Source organism: Aricia agestis, chromosome 3 (assembly GCF_905147365.1).
Source record: "Aricia agestis chromosome 3, ilAriAges1.1, whole genome shotgun sequence".
In the NCBI taxonomy this organism is placed as follows: domain Eukaryota; kingdom Metazoa; phylum Arthropoda; class Insecta; order Lepidoptera; family Lycaenidae; genus Aricia; species Aricia agestis.
The window spans coordinates 22,602,532-22,622,114 of NC_056408.1; the positions used below are offsets into that span (position 1 = coordinate 22,602,532).

At 39.4% G+C, this 19,583-nt stretch overlaps 2 protein-coding genes across 2 annotated transcripts; one reads left to right on the forward strand and one right to left on the reverse strand.

The window, feature by feature from the left end:
- Positions 1–295: 295 nt before the first annotated feature.
- LOC121725672 (F-box/WD repeat-containing protein 11) lies at positions 296–9,707 on the forward strand. Its single transcript, XM_042112716.1, has 11 exons — positions 296–450; positions 1,809–1,925; positions 4,540–4,648; positions 4,955–5,141; positions 5,434–5,569; positions 5,775–5,903; positions 6,299–6,490; positions 7,024–7,167; positions 7,599–7,907; positions 8,073–8,234; positions 8,679–9,707. Exons 1-10 carry the CDS (start codon positions 409–411, stop codon positions 8,232–8,234), a joined length of 1,527 nt encoding a protein of 508 aa, XP_041968650.1. The 5' UTR covers positions 296–408; the 3' UTR covers positions 8,679–9,707.
- Positions 9,708–13,616: 3,909 nt separating this feature from the next.
- Positions 13,617–19,583, reverse strand: LOC121725679. The gene is made up of 8 exons (XM_042112731.1): positions 19,488–19,583; positions 18,586–18,773; positions 17,595–17,737; positions 16,674–16,816; positions 16,240–16,358; positions 15,746–15,880; positions 15,107–15,271; positions 13,617–14,124 (listed from the first exon to the last, which is right to left on the reverse strand). Exons 1-8 carry the CDS (start codon positions 19,543–19,545, stop codon positions 13,882–13,884), a joined length of 1,194 nt encoding a protein of 397 aa, XP_041968665.1. The 5' UTR covers positions 19,546–19,583; the 3' UTR covers positions 13,617–13,881.

Genomic DNA, 19,583 nt, shown 5'->3' on the forward strand with positions numbered 1-19,583 from the left:
TGTCATTGGCGACGAGATATTAACAAAAAGAAGAAGAAGAAACTTTTTGACACTTTTTTTTTCACTCTGTAGATTGCTCTGTAGTTTGGCAAAGAAAAGTTTGGCTTCATTTTAAAGTAAAACAATAAAAGAACGTTGAAAATGACTTCGATAGCTGGAGAAACGGTTAGAACATATCTAAGGAGCGAGGAGTGAATAAGTGAATACGTACAAGTACGTATTCACTTGACCAAGTATTAGTGTTCTGTCATCTGTGCACTTGACTCATCTGTGCTTGACTCATTAAAAAAAAATATACGTGCTTGACGTCATGCGAACGATGAATATTTAGCAATTGTTTTAGTTTAAGTTATTCGTGATCTTCTTTGTGGACTATAATTGTTAAATGTGTTTAGTGAATAAAGGAAAATGGAAACCGATTGGATGATAGAAGATTCGACCACACCAAAGGTATCTAAAACTAATTAGGACACCAGTAATGTCACGATTGTCTGTTCCGCCATCTTTGGCTCTCTACACACAATTTGTTGTAATTTCTATCCTTTTTACAGGATACATGTTTGAATCTAAGCTGGAGGCCTCAATAACATTTTAATATAATGGACTGTTTCAAAAATTCAAGCTAGAATTAGAAAATGATAAAGACAGCATTACGTCCGCAATGCAGTTTTATGATTTGCACGATCTCAACCTCATTTCTCGCGTTTCCTTGGTCACCAGTCTAAGGATCTTGTACTCTCTCCAGACTTTCTATGAGACTCATTGTTTCTTAACATATATGAACATTCTTTGGTAGTAGCAACTAAGGAAATAAGTTGTCCCACATTCTCACTCAGAACTTGTTTTATTTTATTTATTTCGTGATTATTCATGCCTGCTTAAGTATATATATAATACTTTTTATGATCACATTTATTATGAAGACAATTCAAATAATAACTCGTGTTCCACTTTCGTTTCAATTTTGCAATATGGTAGTTAAAATTGGGGTGTAGTGATATAACAATAATTATGGTGCTTTGTTTGAATGTACTAGTGAACATTTAACAATGCTTATTGCCTATTTCTCATCACTTTGAGGCTAAGTACCTCACACCATACCTTTTTATGTTCTTCGCTTGTGTACTCTTTTTCAGTTCATTTTGACCTAAATGTAAACAAAAACATTGAAAGTTGTACATAACAAAGTGCCTTTGTAATTATTACATGATAAAACATGATATTTAATTCATCAAGCTCCATACGGTCACTGGTGACTTAGACACAATAGAAATTCTATTGTGTCTCGTTTTTCCACAATCAACGGGTAAAATTGGTAGCATTATGGCTGCCCCTATTGATATCTGTATAGACGAGTATCAAAATGAATTCAAGAAGAGTAAACCTTCAATATCAAATTGAATATTTACTTCTGGACAACAACATGGTTTCTTATATTTAATTCATAAAGCAGCTCATTCTACATTTTTTAATAATAAATATGTTATGTGTAATACAATGTTCAAAGTAAGAGTACATACTTATTTTAAACACAATATAAACTTATAATTGAAATTCTAGAAATAATGTAGGCTCATTTTTTATCTGCTTGCATATTTAACATTATGAAACTTTAACCTTATAATACACTCTTTGAGATAGAGCACATTTAACTAAAAACAAATATGTAATAAGTTGTTACATAATTGTAATTTTTATTTATTATTTATTTTTACCCCTGATGAAGAGGGAACCCTCTTATTAATACACATTCATACATTACACATTGTATAATCCAGAGTGATTCTACAAAATATTTAATTCCACAGGTGACATCTTTGACATCTTTAGATTCGGGAGTGCGACCAGCGCCCAGTGGGGCACAGTATATTGCAGAACGTAACACATGCCTCAATTTATTCTCAAGATGGAACGAAACAGACCAGGTAAAATTTGAATATTTTATAATTCAGAAAAATTCCATGAAATCACTTCTTGTAATATTTTGAAAACACTATGATAATGCAAAATGCTATACAAGAAAGTATTAATAATTTGTATTATATAGAGTTTTTGATTAATTTATTTCCTTTAAAAAGAACATTTTTATTAAAGAACTTTTAGTAGTTAACTGTTTTCTTTTAAGATATAGTCATTAACATTCTAATTACAAGCTATGGCATTGGAATCAAAAGGTTAATGGTACATCTGGGCTGGTAATATCAGAAAAGTTGATTCCTAGGCAGATGGGGGACCTACTTACGAGGGCTGCTATTTATGTATCCGGAATTAAAAAAAGAAACAAACATATATCATTTAATATGGTTTTATTGCTTTTCAAAATATTCGCCGCGATGATCGACACACTTTTGCATACGCTAGAACCAATTTTCATAGCACTTTTTCCATTCTGATTGAGGTATCTCCAAAACGTGCATTTTGAACGCATCAACAGCCTCTTCGCGGCTCGAAAAACGTTGACCACGTAATTTGTTCTTCGAGTATGGAAATAAAAAGAAATCGTTAGGTGCCAAATCAGGGCTGTACGGCGGATGACCAGTCAATTCGATCTTTTGACCCTCCAAAAACTGAGTTGTTTCAGCTGAGGTGTGACAGCTAGCATTGTCGTGATGTAATATGATTCTGCGTTGTCGGTTGTCCTTTCTTATTTCTTCAAAGACTTCTGGTAAAGAAATGGTCGTATACCATTCAGAATTAACCGTTTTACGATTCTCTAATGGCACTGTAGCCACATGTCCATTAATTCCAAAAAAACAGGCGACCATTTGCTTCAAAGTACTTTTTGCACGAGTAACTTTTGTTGGTTTCGGCTCATCTTGGAACACCCACACCGTTGACTGTTGTTTAGTTTCGGGGTCATATGCATAGATCCAAGATTCATCACCTGTGTAGATATTATAAACGGCTTTTGACGTACCACGGTTGTATTTTTTTATCATTTTTAGGGTTCCGTACCTCAAAAGGAAAAAACGGAACCCTTATAGGATCACTTTGTTGTCCGTCTGTCCGTCCGTCCGTCTGTCAAGACCCTTTTTCTCAGGAACGCGTGGAGGTATGAAGCTGAAATTTATATCAATTACTCAGGTCTACTGTCCCTTGAAGCTGTGAAAAAATCAAACTTCTAAGCCAACGCAATCAAAAGATACAGCCGTTTATGCCGCAAATTTTCGACACTTGCAAGGGAATCAAAACCTACAGGGTGCTTCCCGTGAACTCAGAATCTTGAAATTTGGTACGAAGCAACGTCTTATAGCATAGATAAAGGAAAAATTACGAAAACCATAAATTTTTAGTTACATCACATAATATTTTTTTTTTTTAATAATTTTAAACTTACTACCCATTTCCTCATAAACGCGTAGAGGTATTAAATTGAAATTCATACCAAATACTCAGGTCTATAATACCTTTAAGCTGTAACAAAATCAAACTTCTATGTCAACGCAATCAAAAGAAACAGCAATTTAAGCTGCATATTTTGAAACTCGCAAGTACTCGCAAGGGAATCAAAACCTAAAGGGTACTTCCAGTCGACCTAGAATCTTGAAATTTGGCATGAAGCAACGTTTTATAGCACACATAAAGGAAAAATTTCGAAAACCTTAAATTTTTAGTTACATTACAAAATATATATTTTTTAATAAATATAAACTTATTACTTTTTTCCTCATGAACGCGTAGAGCTATCAAGTTGAAATTCATATCAAATACTTAGATCTTTGTACGGAACCCTCGGTGCGCGAGTCCGACTCGCACTTGGCCGGTTTTTTTTTGCACCAATCGACACGAGCCCGTTTTTGATCGATTGTCAAGTTGTGCGGAATCCAACGCCAACATATTTTTTTTACAGCCAAATGTTCGTGTAATATCTTATGTATGCTCGTCATACTTATGCCTAAGGACGCCTCTATCTCGCGATATGTAACATGACGATCACGCATTATTAGTTCCCGCACAGCATCTATATTTTGTGGGACAACAGCTGTTTTTGGGCGACCTTCTTTATTTTCATCCGTGAGCATAGACCGCCCACGATTAAACTCACTGTACCAGTGATAAACAGTGGTTTTTGATGGTGCTTCATCTCCAAAAGTTGCGGTGAGTTGAATAAAGCACTGTTGTTGATTTAGCCCACGCCGAAAATCGTAGTAAATCATTGCACGAAAATGTTCACGCGTTAAATCCATGGCAAATGAAGACACGCAATTTTCAAAATGACGCCACAATGGAAAAATAATTGACAGTCACACGAAACAAAATGTATTCTTCAACCAAAGAGTTCTATTTTCAAATGTTGTAATTACTTTTTAAATATTGTTCTTGTAAGTGGCCAGTTCCGGATACATAAATAGCAGCCCTCGTAGTTTGGTCGCGTTATGTCAAACCCAGCCAATAGATGAAAATTATTAATTGATATGATCCAAACAAGTGATGTTGGTCTGAAAACTGCCTCGGAATCAATTTCCTCGATGGTACATCCAGTTACTTAGTAGTTACTTCCAGTGAATATAAGTAGGAACTAAAGCTCTTTGTTTGCAGGTGGAGTTTGTGGAGCAGCTGCTGTCGCAGATGTGCCACTACCAGCATGGCCACATCAACTCATACCTCAAACCCATGCTGCAGAGAGACTTCATCTCCATGTTGCCCAGTGAGTTGTTGGACACATGTCATTTATTCTAAACAAACCATGTGCTCAATCATAATATATACACCCACGGTTAAGAGTACTGTGTACAATTAATATTATAAAGGTTTTTTAAGGCTGACATCTAAAGGAGCTGCTTCATAAGGCAAAAAATGCAAAAAAATATATTATGGTACTAACCAAAAATAACTTACACAAAGTTAGTATTATAAGAACCATAATTTTATTGCAAGCAGGACGACACTTGCACTTCAGTAACACCAAAACTGTTGTTGATATGTTATCTAGGAATACCATTTTATATTACAGAGAAGGGGTTAGATCATGTAGCAGAGAACATTCTATCATATCTTGACGCGAGCTCGCTGTGCGCTGCGGAGCTGGTCTGCCGGGAGTGGCAGCGTGTGATCTCGGAGGGGATGCTGTGGAAGAAGCTCGTTGAGAGGAATGTGAGGACCAACTCCCTGTGGAGAGGATTAGCTGAGAGAAGAGAATGGTAATTTTTTTTTAAATAATTTTTATGAATTTGCCGCGTTAGGAAAAATTAGAGTTTAGAATGCTCACGCGTATTAGTCACAAGTCTAAAATCTGTATTGTTGTTTTAACTTTTATGCAGTGAAGTGTCGGTTATTCGATAATAACATCGATCGACACGTCACTCTTTTAATTATTCTTATTGAGTCGCCGGCTTACTCAAAGATCCTAAAGCATTTTCAAACACCCACGTTTGGCAATTAGTATGAACAAAAATATATCGATTGATGTTTTAATATGACATGATTTTTCAGGATAAAGTACTTATTCAAACCAAAGCCAGGTTGCCAGCATCCATCTCACTCTTTCTACCGGCAGCTCTACCCCAAGATCATACAGGACATACAGTCTATTGAGGACAACTGGCGACAAGGCAGGCATAACTTGCAGGTACTTTATAACCTACTATCAAAAATGGAGGAGGCTATAAACTTGTCATTTATTTTTAAAGTTTGTAAAGATTTAGGACTGGATACTTGCAGGAAATTAGGAAATTCGCTTATCGCGTTCCCGGACTCAAAGAGGTTTAGCCGAGGTAACAGACAAACTATAACATATTTTATATTAGTATGGATTACATATGAAAATGTTTCAGAGGATAAACTGCAGATCTGAAAACTCCAAGGGTGTGTACTGTTTGCAATATGATGACAACAAAATCGTGTCAGGACTGAGAGACAACACCATCAAGATTTGGGACAGGAAAACACTGCAGTGTGTTAAGGTAAACCTTCATTTAACACAACACAATTTTTTTTTAATCTTTCACACTCACAGCTGATATGGATTGTATTAGCCTGTCTTACAACTACTTAACGCTAATATATTATAATTAATTTATTAGATCAAAGTTCGAATACAAGTAATAATAATAAAACAGTCCAGTGTTTTTTTTCCATGTTGAACATAACAAATAATGTCAATAACTTTGCAAAGTGATTATGCTGCACTTTGCTTGAAAAGAACTATGTATGGATCCATTGTATTTTTTCTCATGTTAAAGCACATCTGTAGTTCTACACAAATCCAAATACATGTGATCTTGTTTTGTTTTTTTTTTTCTTAATAAAAAATTAAAGTCTCATCTCTAATGCTATCAATGCTTCATATTCATGGCAGGAGCTACAAGGTCACACGGGCTCGGTGCTGTGCCTGCAGTACGACGAGCGGGCGATCATCTCCGGCAGCTCGGACAGCACGGTCCGCGTGTGGGACGTCGCCACCGGCGCGATGCTCAACACACTCATACACCACTGCGAGGCCGTGCTCCATCTCAGATTCTGTAACGGCATGATGGTCACTTGCAGCAAGGTAATGACGAGATTGATTTTTATTGATTGATGATGATATGCCGTTGAAGAAATTTGATTAACTTTAAGAATTTTGGTTTCGAAACCAGCGGACAGCCGCGGGGCGGGAGGGGCGCGGTGGAGGTGCGGCGCGTGACAGTGTAAAGATTTATATAGACAGGTGATAGGTCTAGAAAACCGAGCGGCGCGCTTCGTACTAGATGACTAATCCATATAAATCTTTACACTGTCACGCGCCGCGGTGCTCCCGCCCCGCTACCCGCTGGTTTCAAGACTGAAGCCTAATTGTATCGCCGTAGTTGTAGGAAACTAGATACTAGAAATTAATTCTGCGTCCGTTTTAGACGATTGATATTTGATATACTATTCTACAAGCAAAGAACCTGTGGCGTACTTTTAAAATGCTGTGTACATGCAACAGGTTGTTCTAAATGTCCATATTATGCTTGCTTACGCACATACAGCATTCTCCCAACAAAAGTAACCCGTGTTTAAAGAAATGAACTGTTCAATACCTAATTATGTGTTTACCAGGACCGATCGATAGCGGTGTGGGACATGACGTCGACGACGGAGATCATGCTGCGGCGCGTGCTGGTCGGCCACCGCGCCGCCGTCAACGTCGTCGACTTCGACGAGAAATACATCGTCAGCGCTAGTGGGGATAGGACTATAAAGGTAAGTACTAAGTAATTAGGTACTACAACCGTTTAAAATTATTGTCGATCCTGGCGACACAGGAGATACAGTGGTGGGAATGTGTGGTGGGCCAAAGCCCGTTTTAAAAAATTTTTATATAAAATTCAACTGTTTCATATAAGTGTAGTATCCCAGTCAGTGTTGTGGAATTCATCTTGTTTTATGAGTTACCTTTAGAACCTAATTTTTTTTTTTTTAAACCTAAGATCAGTCGTCAAAATCGAAGGTTACTGATCTAACAATACCGTGAGTGTGGCACAATATTCGTTGGTTAATGATCAGATGGGTCGTTATTGGTAGATTGTGATCAGACAATGACACGTTTATCGTTATTTATAATCGTTTACAGGCTCCAGTTCTCCCGAGCGATGCTAAACCTATATCTAAAGTGATCTTACATTAATGTGTAGGTGTGGAGCACGTCGTCGTGCGAGTTCGTGCGCACGCTGAACGGGCACAAGCGCGGCATCGCGTGCCTGCAGTACCGCGACCGGCTCGTGGTGTCCGGCTCCAGCGACAACACCATCCGCCTGTGGGACATCGAGTGCGGCCAGTGCATCCGCGTGCTGGAGGGCCACGAGGAGCTGGTGCGGTGCATCCGCTTCGACAACAAGCGCATCGTCAGCGGCGCCTACGACGGCAAGATCAAGGTGTGGGACCTGCGCGCCGCGCTCGACGTCCGCACGCCGCACCAGGAGCTCTGTCTGCGCACGCTCGTGGTGAGTACACGCACACATACGCTCCAAGACAGATAGAGTATGGAGCATCTGCCAGATAAATTGTGGATAGCCTATCCGGCACCAGGAAGAGGTGAAATAGGCCCTTACAGTAATAACACAGTACACACTACACACACATACAAGATACGTGTTTTCTCTGCGCAGGAGCATACAGGGCGCGTGTTCCGGCTGCAGTTCGACGAGTTCCAGATCGTGTCCTCGTCGCACGACGACACCATCCTCGTGTGGAACTTCCTCGACTGCGGCGCCTCGCCCGACCAGGCCGTCCAGCCCGCCCGGGACCCCCACAGACCCTTCTACGACTAGGTATACAAATACATCATGGCCCTTTATATTGCAATATGTTTACCGACTTAAATGTATACTAGATGTTGCGGAATTCGTTTGTCGTTCTGACAATAGTAAGATAGCTTTTGTCCTGTTAAAGGACCCAAAGAATCTTCTTACCAAACAGGCAGATACACTTTATTCTATTTTATTTATAGGACCTCTATAAAATTACATGTCGGTCCTAGATATAGTCCGTCAAGAAAGTTAAGAAATTAAAAAGTGGCAACATCATAGTGTCATCCCTTTTTTTCTTAGATTCATTTGAAAGAGATGACACTATGATGTTGCCAATTTTTAATTTCTTCACTTTCTTGACAGACCGTACACTAGCATTCTTTTGAAAAAGTATTAAGCCAAGAGGCAAGAAGCTAACTAATTTGAAGGGTGCGAGAGGCTTATTCCCTATTCCAATATTTACAGGAGCGCGCGAAACTCAAGAGAATGTGTGGACATAAAGTGAGGTGATTGTGTTACTGGTTCGCCGGCAGACCGCAGCCGCTGCGGTGCGGCGTCGCTCGTCGCTGCGACGGAAACGCGCGTCACGGACGTACTGCCTAACTATAGAATAGTCCAATTTTGTTACACGTAAGTCAAATTTTTATCGTCGATAACGACAATTTTGATCTTGATCGAAGTTCCAATCGCGTACCGCGTTAATAAAAATTTAAACATGTAAATAAATAAGATATTGTATAAAACGACGCTTTCACAGTTAAAATATCAATATTTATAATTAATATTAGTAATGGCAGTCTATGTGATATACTATGGAACACCACATGTAGCGAACAATGCAAGATGGACTCACACAATAAAAGTAAACTAGTTTTGTGAGCGCGAGTTACCAGATGTAGGAAGTGTGATGTCAAATTATTATGAATGTCTCACAAAATACCTCCAGTAGAGAAAAATTAGACTCTCGATGTTGTAGGTAATGATAGTTCATCTATCGTAGTCGAGTAAATCTGGATATTTCCATTCATTCAAGGAATCTCACATTACAACACACTTAAGGTGAGACCGCACTACGCGACACGTCAGTTCTGTGGAACGTGAATTGTCGCTTTAGTGCGGTTTCGCCTTTAACATTCGACAGTCGCTAACTTCGGCGACTCTATGACGTTTTACCATAAGTCATCCATTGTAAAACATGCCTTTCACTTACAAAATCATGAAAATCTTGGCCCCTATCGAATCGGTAAGGAAAAGCTTCTGTCTTGGCATAAAAAGATGCTGCTGCTGCAAAATATTCGTAGTGTTATAAATATGTACAGAATTAGTCCCTGAGGCATATTATTATTAATCTGTGCTTATGTAACTTAATTATATTCTTAAATTGCTTTGGTTGAGAGAACACCACATAAGTAACATTTTTCAATCTTGGTATCAACCTACCAGAGAATTTGAATTAGTTTATTGCATTTTTTTTAATATTTATACAGCAGTTAACAAAGGGCCTAAGAATTGTTAACAACTTTAACCGTTTCAACCTAAACTAATCTTTTTACTTTCTGCGAAAGTTAAGTTTCATCTTGTCCATTAAACATGACCATAGCCCCAGAGGCTAAAACAAGGAACTGAACTCACAATGGTGTAAATAATTTAAATTCATTATTGTCATAGAACATATAGATGTAAAATAAATAAACTAACGATAGTAAAAACTGAAAACACCAATAGCATAAAATCATTTCAAACAATCATCACTATTATAAAAAAAATGTCTCATTATCATAAAATATGACCCAAAAATAGCCTCATACGAGACAAAAATTAATTTTAAGTTTACACAATATAGAAGTGTAGTCTTCCAAATGAAATCGTCAACAGCTTCAGAGCTGACGAGATACCTTAAATATCTAGCGTAGGGGTCATTCGGCAGGGTCCCGTAACATAGCTTAGTCCAGATGATGACTCGTTTCTATACCAGTGTTACTGGCCACCGTGATCTGTCAAAACCGAGATGTATATTACCTTACAGTTGCGTTGCGACGACTCACGGCACACGTCAATACAAGACGTTCACAACTAACAGCAAAACGACTCATTCACCCTTCCACACTGACCTGTATACACCTGCCTGTATACACTGGACAGGCGATCGCTATCAATAAAATGTTCCTATTTGAAAGTCGCCATATTGGCGCTGATTGCTATGTGAAAGCAGTAGTGAGTGTACTTGGAACTACTATTTTGCAAATGGCGGTTGTAATTTTCCATGTAATTAGTTCACAGTACGCTCACCGGTGGCGCTTCAAATCGGCACAAACATAATAATAATAAAACACTTTATTGCTCACAATTACAAAAAATATAGCTGTCATTTTGTACGACATAGCCTGTCCAGTGTATTATAGAGGTCAGTGCCCTTCCACTTCATCTCCTGTCCAAGGTTCCGTCAAAACTCAAAAGTCAAAACCGTGAGAATGTAGTGTATAAAATGACTTTACATTTATACTGTCTTCTTCTTTGGCTCCTTTGGCGTATGCCTCCCCTGTTATTGGAGACCTGTATCAGATTAGATGCCATGCTGGTATATCAACTTATTGCCAATATAACATAAGACTGGTCAGTAATACTAGTATAGAAGCAACCCCAGGATAAACGATCAGCTATATTAGTTCGGTTGGTTAACTGGCAGCACTCGTGTTGCACCACTGCCTGTGTGTTAGTGCGTTAGTGTAGATGTAGGTGTCGCTAGTGTCCGCGGTGAGTGATACTTAGTAAAAGGACGGCCGCACCAAAGAGTTAAGGCTCGCTTTTATATGCGTCCGCTCCTACGTGCGTTTTGGATGCTACACAACGAAATCACATGCAATAGGGATGATGACAAGGTCAAAGATTAGCGAATTTTGTTAATAAAATAAAGAAATCACGGTGAAAAATAAGTGTTCTCAAAATATAGCATTTTTATTTGTTTTGTTATGCGCCTTCAAAGTTAGATAATCAAGTCGTTTTTTTTTCGATTAAATTTCTTAATAATTGTATACCAATCGATAACTTATGCAATTAAAAGCAACTTTTGTTATGAAACCACTTTCACGCAATATTTGATATACCTATCGAACAAAGTTGTCACCCGATGCGTACAAACTACGAAAGAGTGACGTCAGTCAGTAGCACTTTGTATGGAGCGTTTCGGGTAGGTCTATTTTATGAGATGTTTGAATTGTCATATCTTGGTGAATTTTTAAGCTATCAGAGTCGTTCTTTCAGCGATGTTTCTATTTTTTAAGGGTCCTTCAATTACCAATAAGAAAAAAAAATAGTCATCTAGCCTATTGTATGTAGCGATTTATTTGAATTGTGGCGCGAACGCGTACATGCATTTGCTTTTTGCGCGGTTGTGACGCTATTCACATGCTTGTGATTTCGTTCAGTAGCGGCCAAACCGCTCTGTCGCGCGGCCGCATATAATTCGAGCCTAACTCAGCTTTATATTGGTAACTCAAAAACCTGTCCGGCTGTCTTCTTTGGTTGCTAATATTTTGTTGACGTTGTTAGTACGCTGTAAGCAGTAGAGCGAGATGCAACATAAACCAAACCGTTTGACGTGTGAGACAGAAGATCTATCGGCCGCTTTTGTGTCAGTGTGCTTACGGCGCGGCGTCGTGTGTTAGGTTATATAACTCCCCCGGTCTCTTTATTTATAAAAATAGACTTAAAGTTTTTTGTAAGTTGAACTTTGGATATGATTAGGATATTATGCAGTATGCACCCGGATAGTGTCTAAATTAGCTACTAACAGTGTACAGAATCATGAGGTAACTGAAATATGATCATCTTTGAAATTGAAACCAAAAGCGAATAGTCATTTAAACATCACACGGAAAATATTGTGAACGGCCGCGCCATTGAGATGTCGTATCTGGGGATGCTTTCAGTGTGTTTTATTATTCCGCTTTTTAAAAGTGACTTTCCGATCTTTGCCGGAAGCGACCGCGAAATACAAAAAAATCAAATAAAATGCTACTTTATGACCTAGAGACTATAGGTTTCATTTTGTACTGTCATGCATTGGTCTAGCGACCACGTCGCTGCTGCTTTGTTGTGGCGTAGAGCAAAATGAAACCTAAAGCCTAGGCCCTATGTCATAAAATTGCATCTAGTTAGATCTTTAGAAAGCGGCTAGAAAGAAAGTTACCTGAGGAGTTTTAAGTCCAGTGTGATATTATGTCAATGGCGGGTCCGATGATTTGGAGGCGGACATCATGTAAGTACCCCGCGCGGGTACACCGATTGTACATAAGTGTATAGTGGTTAGGTACTGTGTATATATTGCTTAATTATATTTAAGTTGAATAAGGGTCAGCTCACAATGAAACGTGAGACGACGCTGCACTTAAAAGGCAGTTATTCAAAATTGAGCTTTAGGTATAACGCTATAAGTTTAATTGGAAAAGCGACATCTCGCTAATCCATAATATTAAACTATGTTAAACTATAAAAATTATAACTATGAAACTAATGCTCTGACAGTGAAAAGATATCTTCTAAATAAAGTTAAATTTATAATAGACATGTTAACGTAGCAGCGTCGTAGCGTTCCGTTGTGGCCTGGCGCTCAGGCGTGCTTCTACAGTTATTCATATTGCCTAGTAGGTTTAAGCTATACTATGAAGTTTAAGGTCCGTTACTGGTTATGTGTAAGTCTGTGTACATGCTCGCCTCTCTACAAGGACGGTGCTCTATAACTGTTGTCTACAAATGTCGCTAAATGTTCGAATGTCGATTAGATTTTGAAAGTTAGTGTGATGTCAATGTCAGAAAATCCTTAAACACAACACTATAATAACTCTCAGTTGGAAAATCATTAATTCCTGTATATCATTTATCCGTGTAGAAAATTACAATAATAATATAACTTTTCAGCAAGCGACATGTCAGCAGTTATAGAGTACGAATGTCGTTACACTTGTGTTAGGGTGATCGCAAATCTAATGATGACAAAAATGTGTTTGAAAGTTGTTTGGTTCTGAAAATTGGTCGATCCCATTAATTTTTTGCGATCTCTTAAATATTTTTGTATGTTTGTTTTTTTTACTATTATTTTACTGAATTTGTGTTACTTGAGACGTCTTGAGACGAATTCCTATGATGTTAGTTTGTATTTTATTGTTTCGATGCTTAAGTCTGAACAGTCTTATGTTGGTATAAGACCGTTGCAGAATTCTTGTTGCTGTGGATTGTAACGTCTTTTTGAAGCTACCGTATTATTAAGTACGTCGCAAATATTTAAAATTGTGTATAGATAAATTAAAAATAGAGACTGCGTCACTTTTTTATTGTTTCGTTGGTAATCTTGAAGGATGTTAATATAAAATTGTAAATAAATAAAAAATTCTTAAATAACACGCGTTTTGAATTTGTATCCTTATCTTTAATATGATATATTATGCCCAAAAAGGCCCTAAAATATAAATACAAAATATTTACATATTGTACTTAATTATGTACTCTATGTTGCTAAAAGCAAATTCTTAACATTAAATTTGTGTATGCAACACAATTGTCAATATTTTATTCTTGTCTATGCCACATTGAAAAAGTAGCTTGATAGACAAGAACAAAACATTGTAACGTCTGCACACATAGTGTCAATCTTTGTAAGTAAATAAATAACTTAATAATACAGTCCCCTAACATCTAACTTTGGTAGATTCTGTATTTTCCGCGCGAAATCCTGGTATGTGCAGCAGAAGCTGTGAGTCCCGTCTCGCGGCCGCCATCTTAGCCAGCGATACTGCGGGTTCTCGTCGCACACGTCGGCGCAGAACGTCAGTTCGTCCACCCGCGACGAGTTATAGTACGACGAGTTTATGGAGATGAACGCGACTGCTGTACGGTTGGCTTCGTCGTGTACCACCTGAAATGTTAGCTTTGTAAAGCAGTCGGAACCATAAAGTTAATACACCTAGCGGAATAGAGCAACAATCTCGAGCTGTCAAACGAAACCGAAATTGGTTTCATCTGTGTGTAAAAATGTTTATAGTCCGTCAAGAAAGTGAAGAAATTAAAAAGTCATCCCTTTTTTCATTAGATTGATTTGAATGGCACCAATGATATTCTACTTATACAGATATGTTACGTCCATACTATTTTCCGGCTTAAATCTCTTCCGAACAATTTTCAAATTCAAAATTGCAAACATTGACAAATTTGACAGATAAGTGAAACAAAAGATACGAAAAACCATTAACATAAAAGAGACAGTTCTATTTTTAAACGTTGAATCGTATCGCTGTCTCTTTCTTCGCCTGAGCTATGAGCGGTAGTAACATATCTGCTTTGAGTTTTTCATCATTGGATGGCACTACGATGTTTCCCACTTTTTAATTTCTTCACTTTCTTGACAGACTATACGTATACACTTGCACAAGCATGATTGAACATGATTTCTATGAGATTAAATTGTCAACGTGCGGCACGTGCCGACTGGACGTCAAAAAAGAGTGCTGCTGTCATGTATCACACGTCTCTTTTTACCACGCAGTCGGCAGTGTTACTAATAGTGACATCTCTCTTGCTCAGGCCTTTGCTTCTCTATTCCGCTAGGTATATTAACTTTATGGTTGGAACATAATAAGCAGTCAGTCAGAATCTTCACAGAAAGTTTGAATGGATGTGCGCGCTTACGCAGCGCAGCGCGTCTGTAGTTTAGTTAAGATGACGGAGAACTAATCGGTTAGAAACTCGTGTTTTATATTATGGCGACAAGTAATGTAAACGGCGTTTGGCAACAGATACTACGCAATTGAAAATTATTCTGCCAAAGTCGGTTTCTAACTTGTTTGTAGAAACGTAACACCCAGAGGTGTTGGCCACGCCAGCATAGCGTCTTAACCCACCTTATAGAAGTACAGTGGGACGGGCACCACGCCGTTGTTGTTGGTGTCCACATCCAGGTACAGCTCGGTGTCCTGTCCGCGCGCGTCCGGCAGCGTGCTGACACCCCACGTGCCCGTGTATACTGTCACCGGGGCGCCGGACGAGTGCACGCGACGACGGAGAGCCTGGGGGAGAACCGTTTTAGCATGTGGGTAAAGGGGGGGTTGCAGCTCTACTTAGATCTTATCACTCTACATCATTATTAGATCTTATCACTACATTATCTTAATTAAGAGGGTTGAATTACCCATATTATTGCTGTCTGTTACCACACTCGCTTAAAATTTGTTTCGGTTTGGGGGTAGTTTGTAGTCAGGACATTTTCTGACAAGAAATAATGACGCTATCAACTTTACTCAAAATAAGTTGTAGGCAGTTTTCTGTTTTAGCTTTGTAGCTGAACTAGCTGAGTGCTGACCATACAGCGCACAATACTGCATCGCGCTATCGAAGCTTCTGCAATCGGCAAGACATGTACAACGTCTGGAATGACGTCAGTGAGGCTTCGGCTTGGCCGAGCATATTTACAACCACCCTCGGTCGGAAGTTTCCTTTGAGGCCGCGACGCGGCACGCCCATCCCCGTAACTATACGTATACCTCCTCGAGCGCGGCCCAGTCGCCGGCGTTGCCGCGCTGCCACTGCGGCGCCGTGTTGACGTAGTGGAAGGAGGCGCGCTGCTCCGCCACCAGCGGGAAGTCCGCGCGCGCCGCCAGGTGGCCGCGCGATAGGAACTGTGCAATCAGTGGAACAGTTGAGTAGTGGCGTAACTAGCCTTAGGAGAGCCTCGTAGCAAAATCGTTCCGGGGTCCCTAGCCCAAAGTGCAGATTGATGAAGAAAATTCTTCGCATGTTTTAAACTTTAAAGTCTTGCGAGTTGCGACCTGGGATGCCATATTAATGATTTAGTTCGCATTAAATAAAAAGCTTCCAAATTCTAACTAAGCTTCTAAATTTTAATACGATTAGATTATATGGATGTAACGCTATCCATATTGCTCATCAAATTTGATTGGCCTTCAATCTGCATAGCATTTCATTTAGTAACTATAGCGTGATGAAACTCAGCGTTGTAATGGTAGTCAGCGCTGACCTGCGTCTTGGTGACGTACTTGGCGCCCATGCCGGGCCCCAGCAGCTCGTCGAAGCGCCGCCGCTGGTGTTCCAGCTTGTACAGCCTGTTCATGCTGTGCTTCGCGAATAGCTCACCTTCTGAAACACAATTACAAACTATCAATTAACATATTTTCACTTTTTTTTTTCTTTTTCGCGTAACAAATAATTGGTCAGTCAATAATAAAAAGTTCAAGAAATGATTTTAAACAAATGAAGTGTGAGGTAGTGAAACAGAGGGCAGACTGCGTCTTTTTATGCCTGCTTATCGTGTGATCGTTAGGCCGTCCTTTCGGTTATTCTGTGCTTCCGGCGATAAGTGCTTGTGACAAGCATATACACACATTTTCGTCGCCATTTTTAAAACAATTTTATAACTAAGCAAGCAATAGCATTCCAAATTTAATCACTTACCAATGAACCCAGTTCTGGAGCCGTTCTGCAAGTAATTGTTGGCGGGGCTGAGCAGCTCCCTCACGTACAGCGTGTGGAGCCTGCCGCGGTCGAAGCACGCCGAGTACCGCGCGTGCAACTCGCCGGACACGCGGTAACCCACTCTGGAACATGTTTGCTCTAATTCGGCTTCAAATATTTTTGATATGGGCCCCATAGGACTCGCTACGCCACTGGTCGCAAACTTAATGTGTACTGGAAACATGTGACTCACCTGATGTGATAATGACGATGATGATGATGAATTGTTCCGAAACCGTGTATTTTGTTAAAATGTATATTGTATAATCATTCCTGAATATAGTGAAGAAAGTGCACGTTTTGTGTTTTATTAGTGTTCAAAGTAGGTACCGCCCCCAGACGGCAGACCGCTAGGTCATGAATAGATAGCGATGTGTTGTGGTTTCCTCTAACATTTCCTTCTACAATCTACCGCAGTGGTGCCCAACCGGTAGCTCGGGCACCTGGTAGCCGCGGTAGCCGCCCGCGAACGATATGGGTCAAATAAATTAAATAAACAATAACTAAATTACCTAGTTTCCTTTATATCACTTATGCTTTTGTTAGGGTGAGTTGCACCAACTTACTTTAACTATAACTTTAACCATAACAAAATGCCAAATCCCTAGTAAAAGTCCATAATGGACGCCATATTTGACGATAACCTTAACCCTATTACTACGCCTCTGATGCAACCCAGCCCAAAACTTCGTGGTGCAAGTGTGCCTTAAGGTTTTTTTTTTAATAGCTCTTGGAGCAATACCAGTTGGGCACCACTGCTATACAGTATTCGCAGCGCCCAAGGTTACTTCTTTCAGCACTGTTGTAATGGCTGTTTTACAAGAGTTGTTTTTGGAGATGTAGCAGAACAGCTATAGTCACCTATAGAGCCTGTTCCCCCCGCTGCAGGCGCCGACGTCCTCCGCGCCGTACCAGGGCGGCTGGGTGCAGGTCACCTCCCGCAGACCGCCCACCCACGACCCACCCACCGCTTGGAACGTCGAGTTGCGCACGCATTTTATGTCCTTAAAGAGCAAATATTCAATATCAAGGCTTGTTCCAGACGACAAAAATAAAACTACAGAAGAGAATAGACGTAAAGGATGCTTGTGGGATCCGGGGGTAGGTGAGATTTAAGGAATGAAGGTAGTTAATGTTCATTTTATGTTCTAGCTGTGACTAAACTGTGCAGTTATATTGTTTTCATTTATTATATTATATTGTTTTCATATATTTTAAAGCAGGCATAAAATGAGATAGAAGCCACATTTCTCGGTTGCGTTGTCGGTCGGGAACGCCAACGTGACGTTCCCGACTTTTAGTTGGTACTACTAATAAATATGCTGTGATTTTAGTATTGTAAAAAATACCAACACAACGTGTATTTTCTGGTATGCCACATGCAGTATGCTACAACTTACAACTTACAACACAGGCTGCGTGCAGCTATAGGTATGTATGTGGTCATGGGCGTACCCAGGATTTAAGCTAGGGGGGGGGGGGGGGGGGCAGCTCATAGGTACGTGTCTGTTATGACTATGAGAATATGGTTATTCTGGTATGTTGAAATAATGAACATGGTACCAAATTGGACTGAAACCTAATATGTACTTACAACAAAATAAAAATTTCGAAAATCGGTTCACAAACGGCGGACTAATCGTTGAAGATACAAAAAAAAAATATATCCACAGCCGAACATATAACCTCCTCGTTTTTTGGAAGTCGGTTAAAAAATCATGAAAATTTTCTTTTATTAAAAAATATGCGTGTATTTCGACGACGCAACGCAATGGTTCTACTGTGCCCGTGAGTCGTGGCTATATATACTTACAGCATAAGCACGGAATTACATAAGTGTCCATAAACTCACAATACTATCAGCGCCGGTGCTCTGGTTGGCCACCACCACATACTTCTTGGTCCCCGGGCAGGCGACCTGCAAGCGCTCCGCCCGCCGCAGGCTGACGCCGCCATCAGCCCCGGGGGACAGGAGCTCGCCGTTGCGAAGGTACACCGGGGCCGGGGTACCGAAGTCGGCACGCAGAGATAAATTACATTCTGAAAAAAAAGTAGAACATGACGTTTTATTGCTTTTAGGGTTCCGTAGTACAACGTAGTTGCTATACAATATACATATAGTGTCGACTTTCGGTCTGTCCGTCCTTCTGTCTGGCCGCGGTTTTGCTCAGAGACTATATCGGCTCCAACGATTTTCATGAAATTTAGTATATAGGGGGTTTCGGGGCCTATAAATCGATCTAACTAGGAATCATTTTTAGAAAATGTCATTTTATTCGTGTTTCTAATAATTTATATCGAAAAACAACATTTGCCGCATCAGCTAGTCTTTTTATCAAAATGTAATACTGTTTTTAACCGACTTCCAAAAAGGAGGAGGTTATATGTTCGGCTGTGGATATTTTTTTATAAAAACTGTCTTAAATAAAGCAGAGTTGTGATAATAGTACCTAATATAGTACGTTATCTATTTGGTCATAATCTAAGAAGTACTTACTTCTAAGTGACCATAATAATTAGCTGGTAATTAATCGTATTTAAACATTACCCAGCTTTCTATCGAGTAGTCGGTTAAAACTCAATAGTCTGTTAAATCGGAGAGTATCGAACTCGTGATATTGGATTTTCCCACGGTTTTCCATTGTTTAATGAACAAAAATAATAATATTTAAATTAAAACAAAGGTACAAAGAATATTATTTAATAACGTAAATAATCGTAGAGCTAAAAACTTAGTTCTAAAATTATACTCACCGCCACGGTTTTCCCGTATGCACGCAATGAAATACAATAAGAAAATCGTTCTTATCATTATATCTTTATCACTTTTTGAGTCGTTAACTAACAACG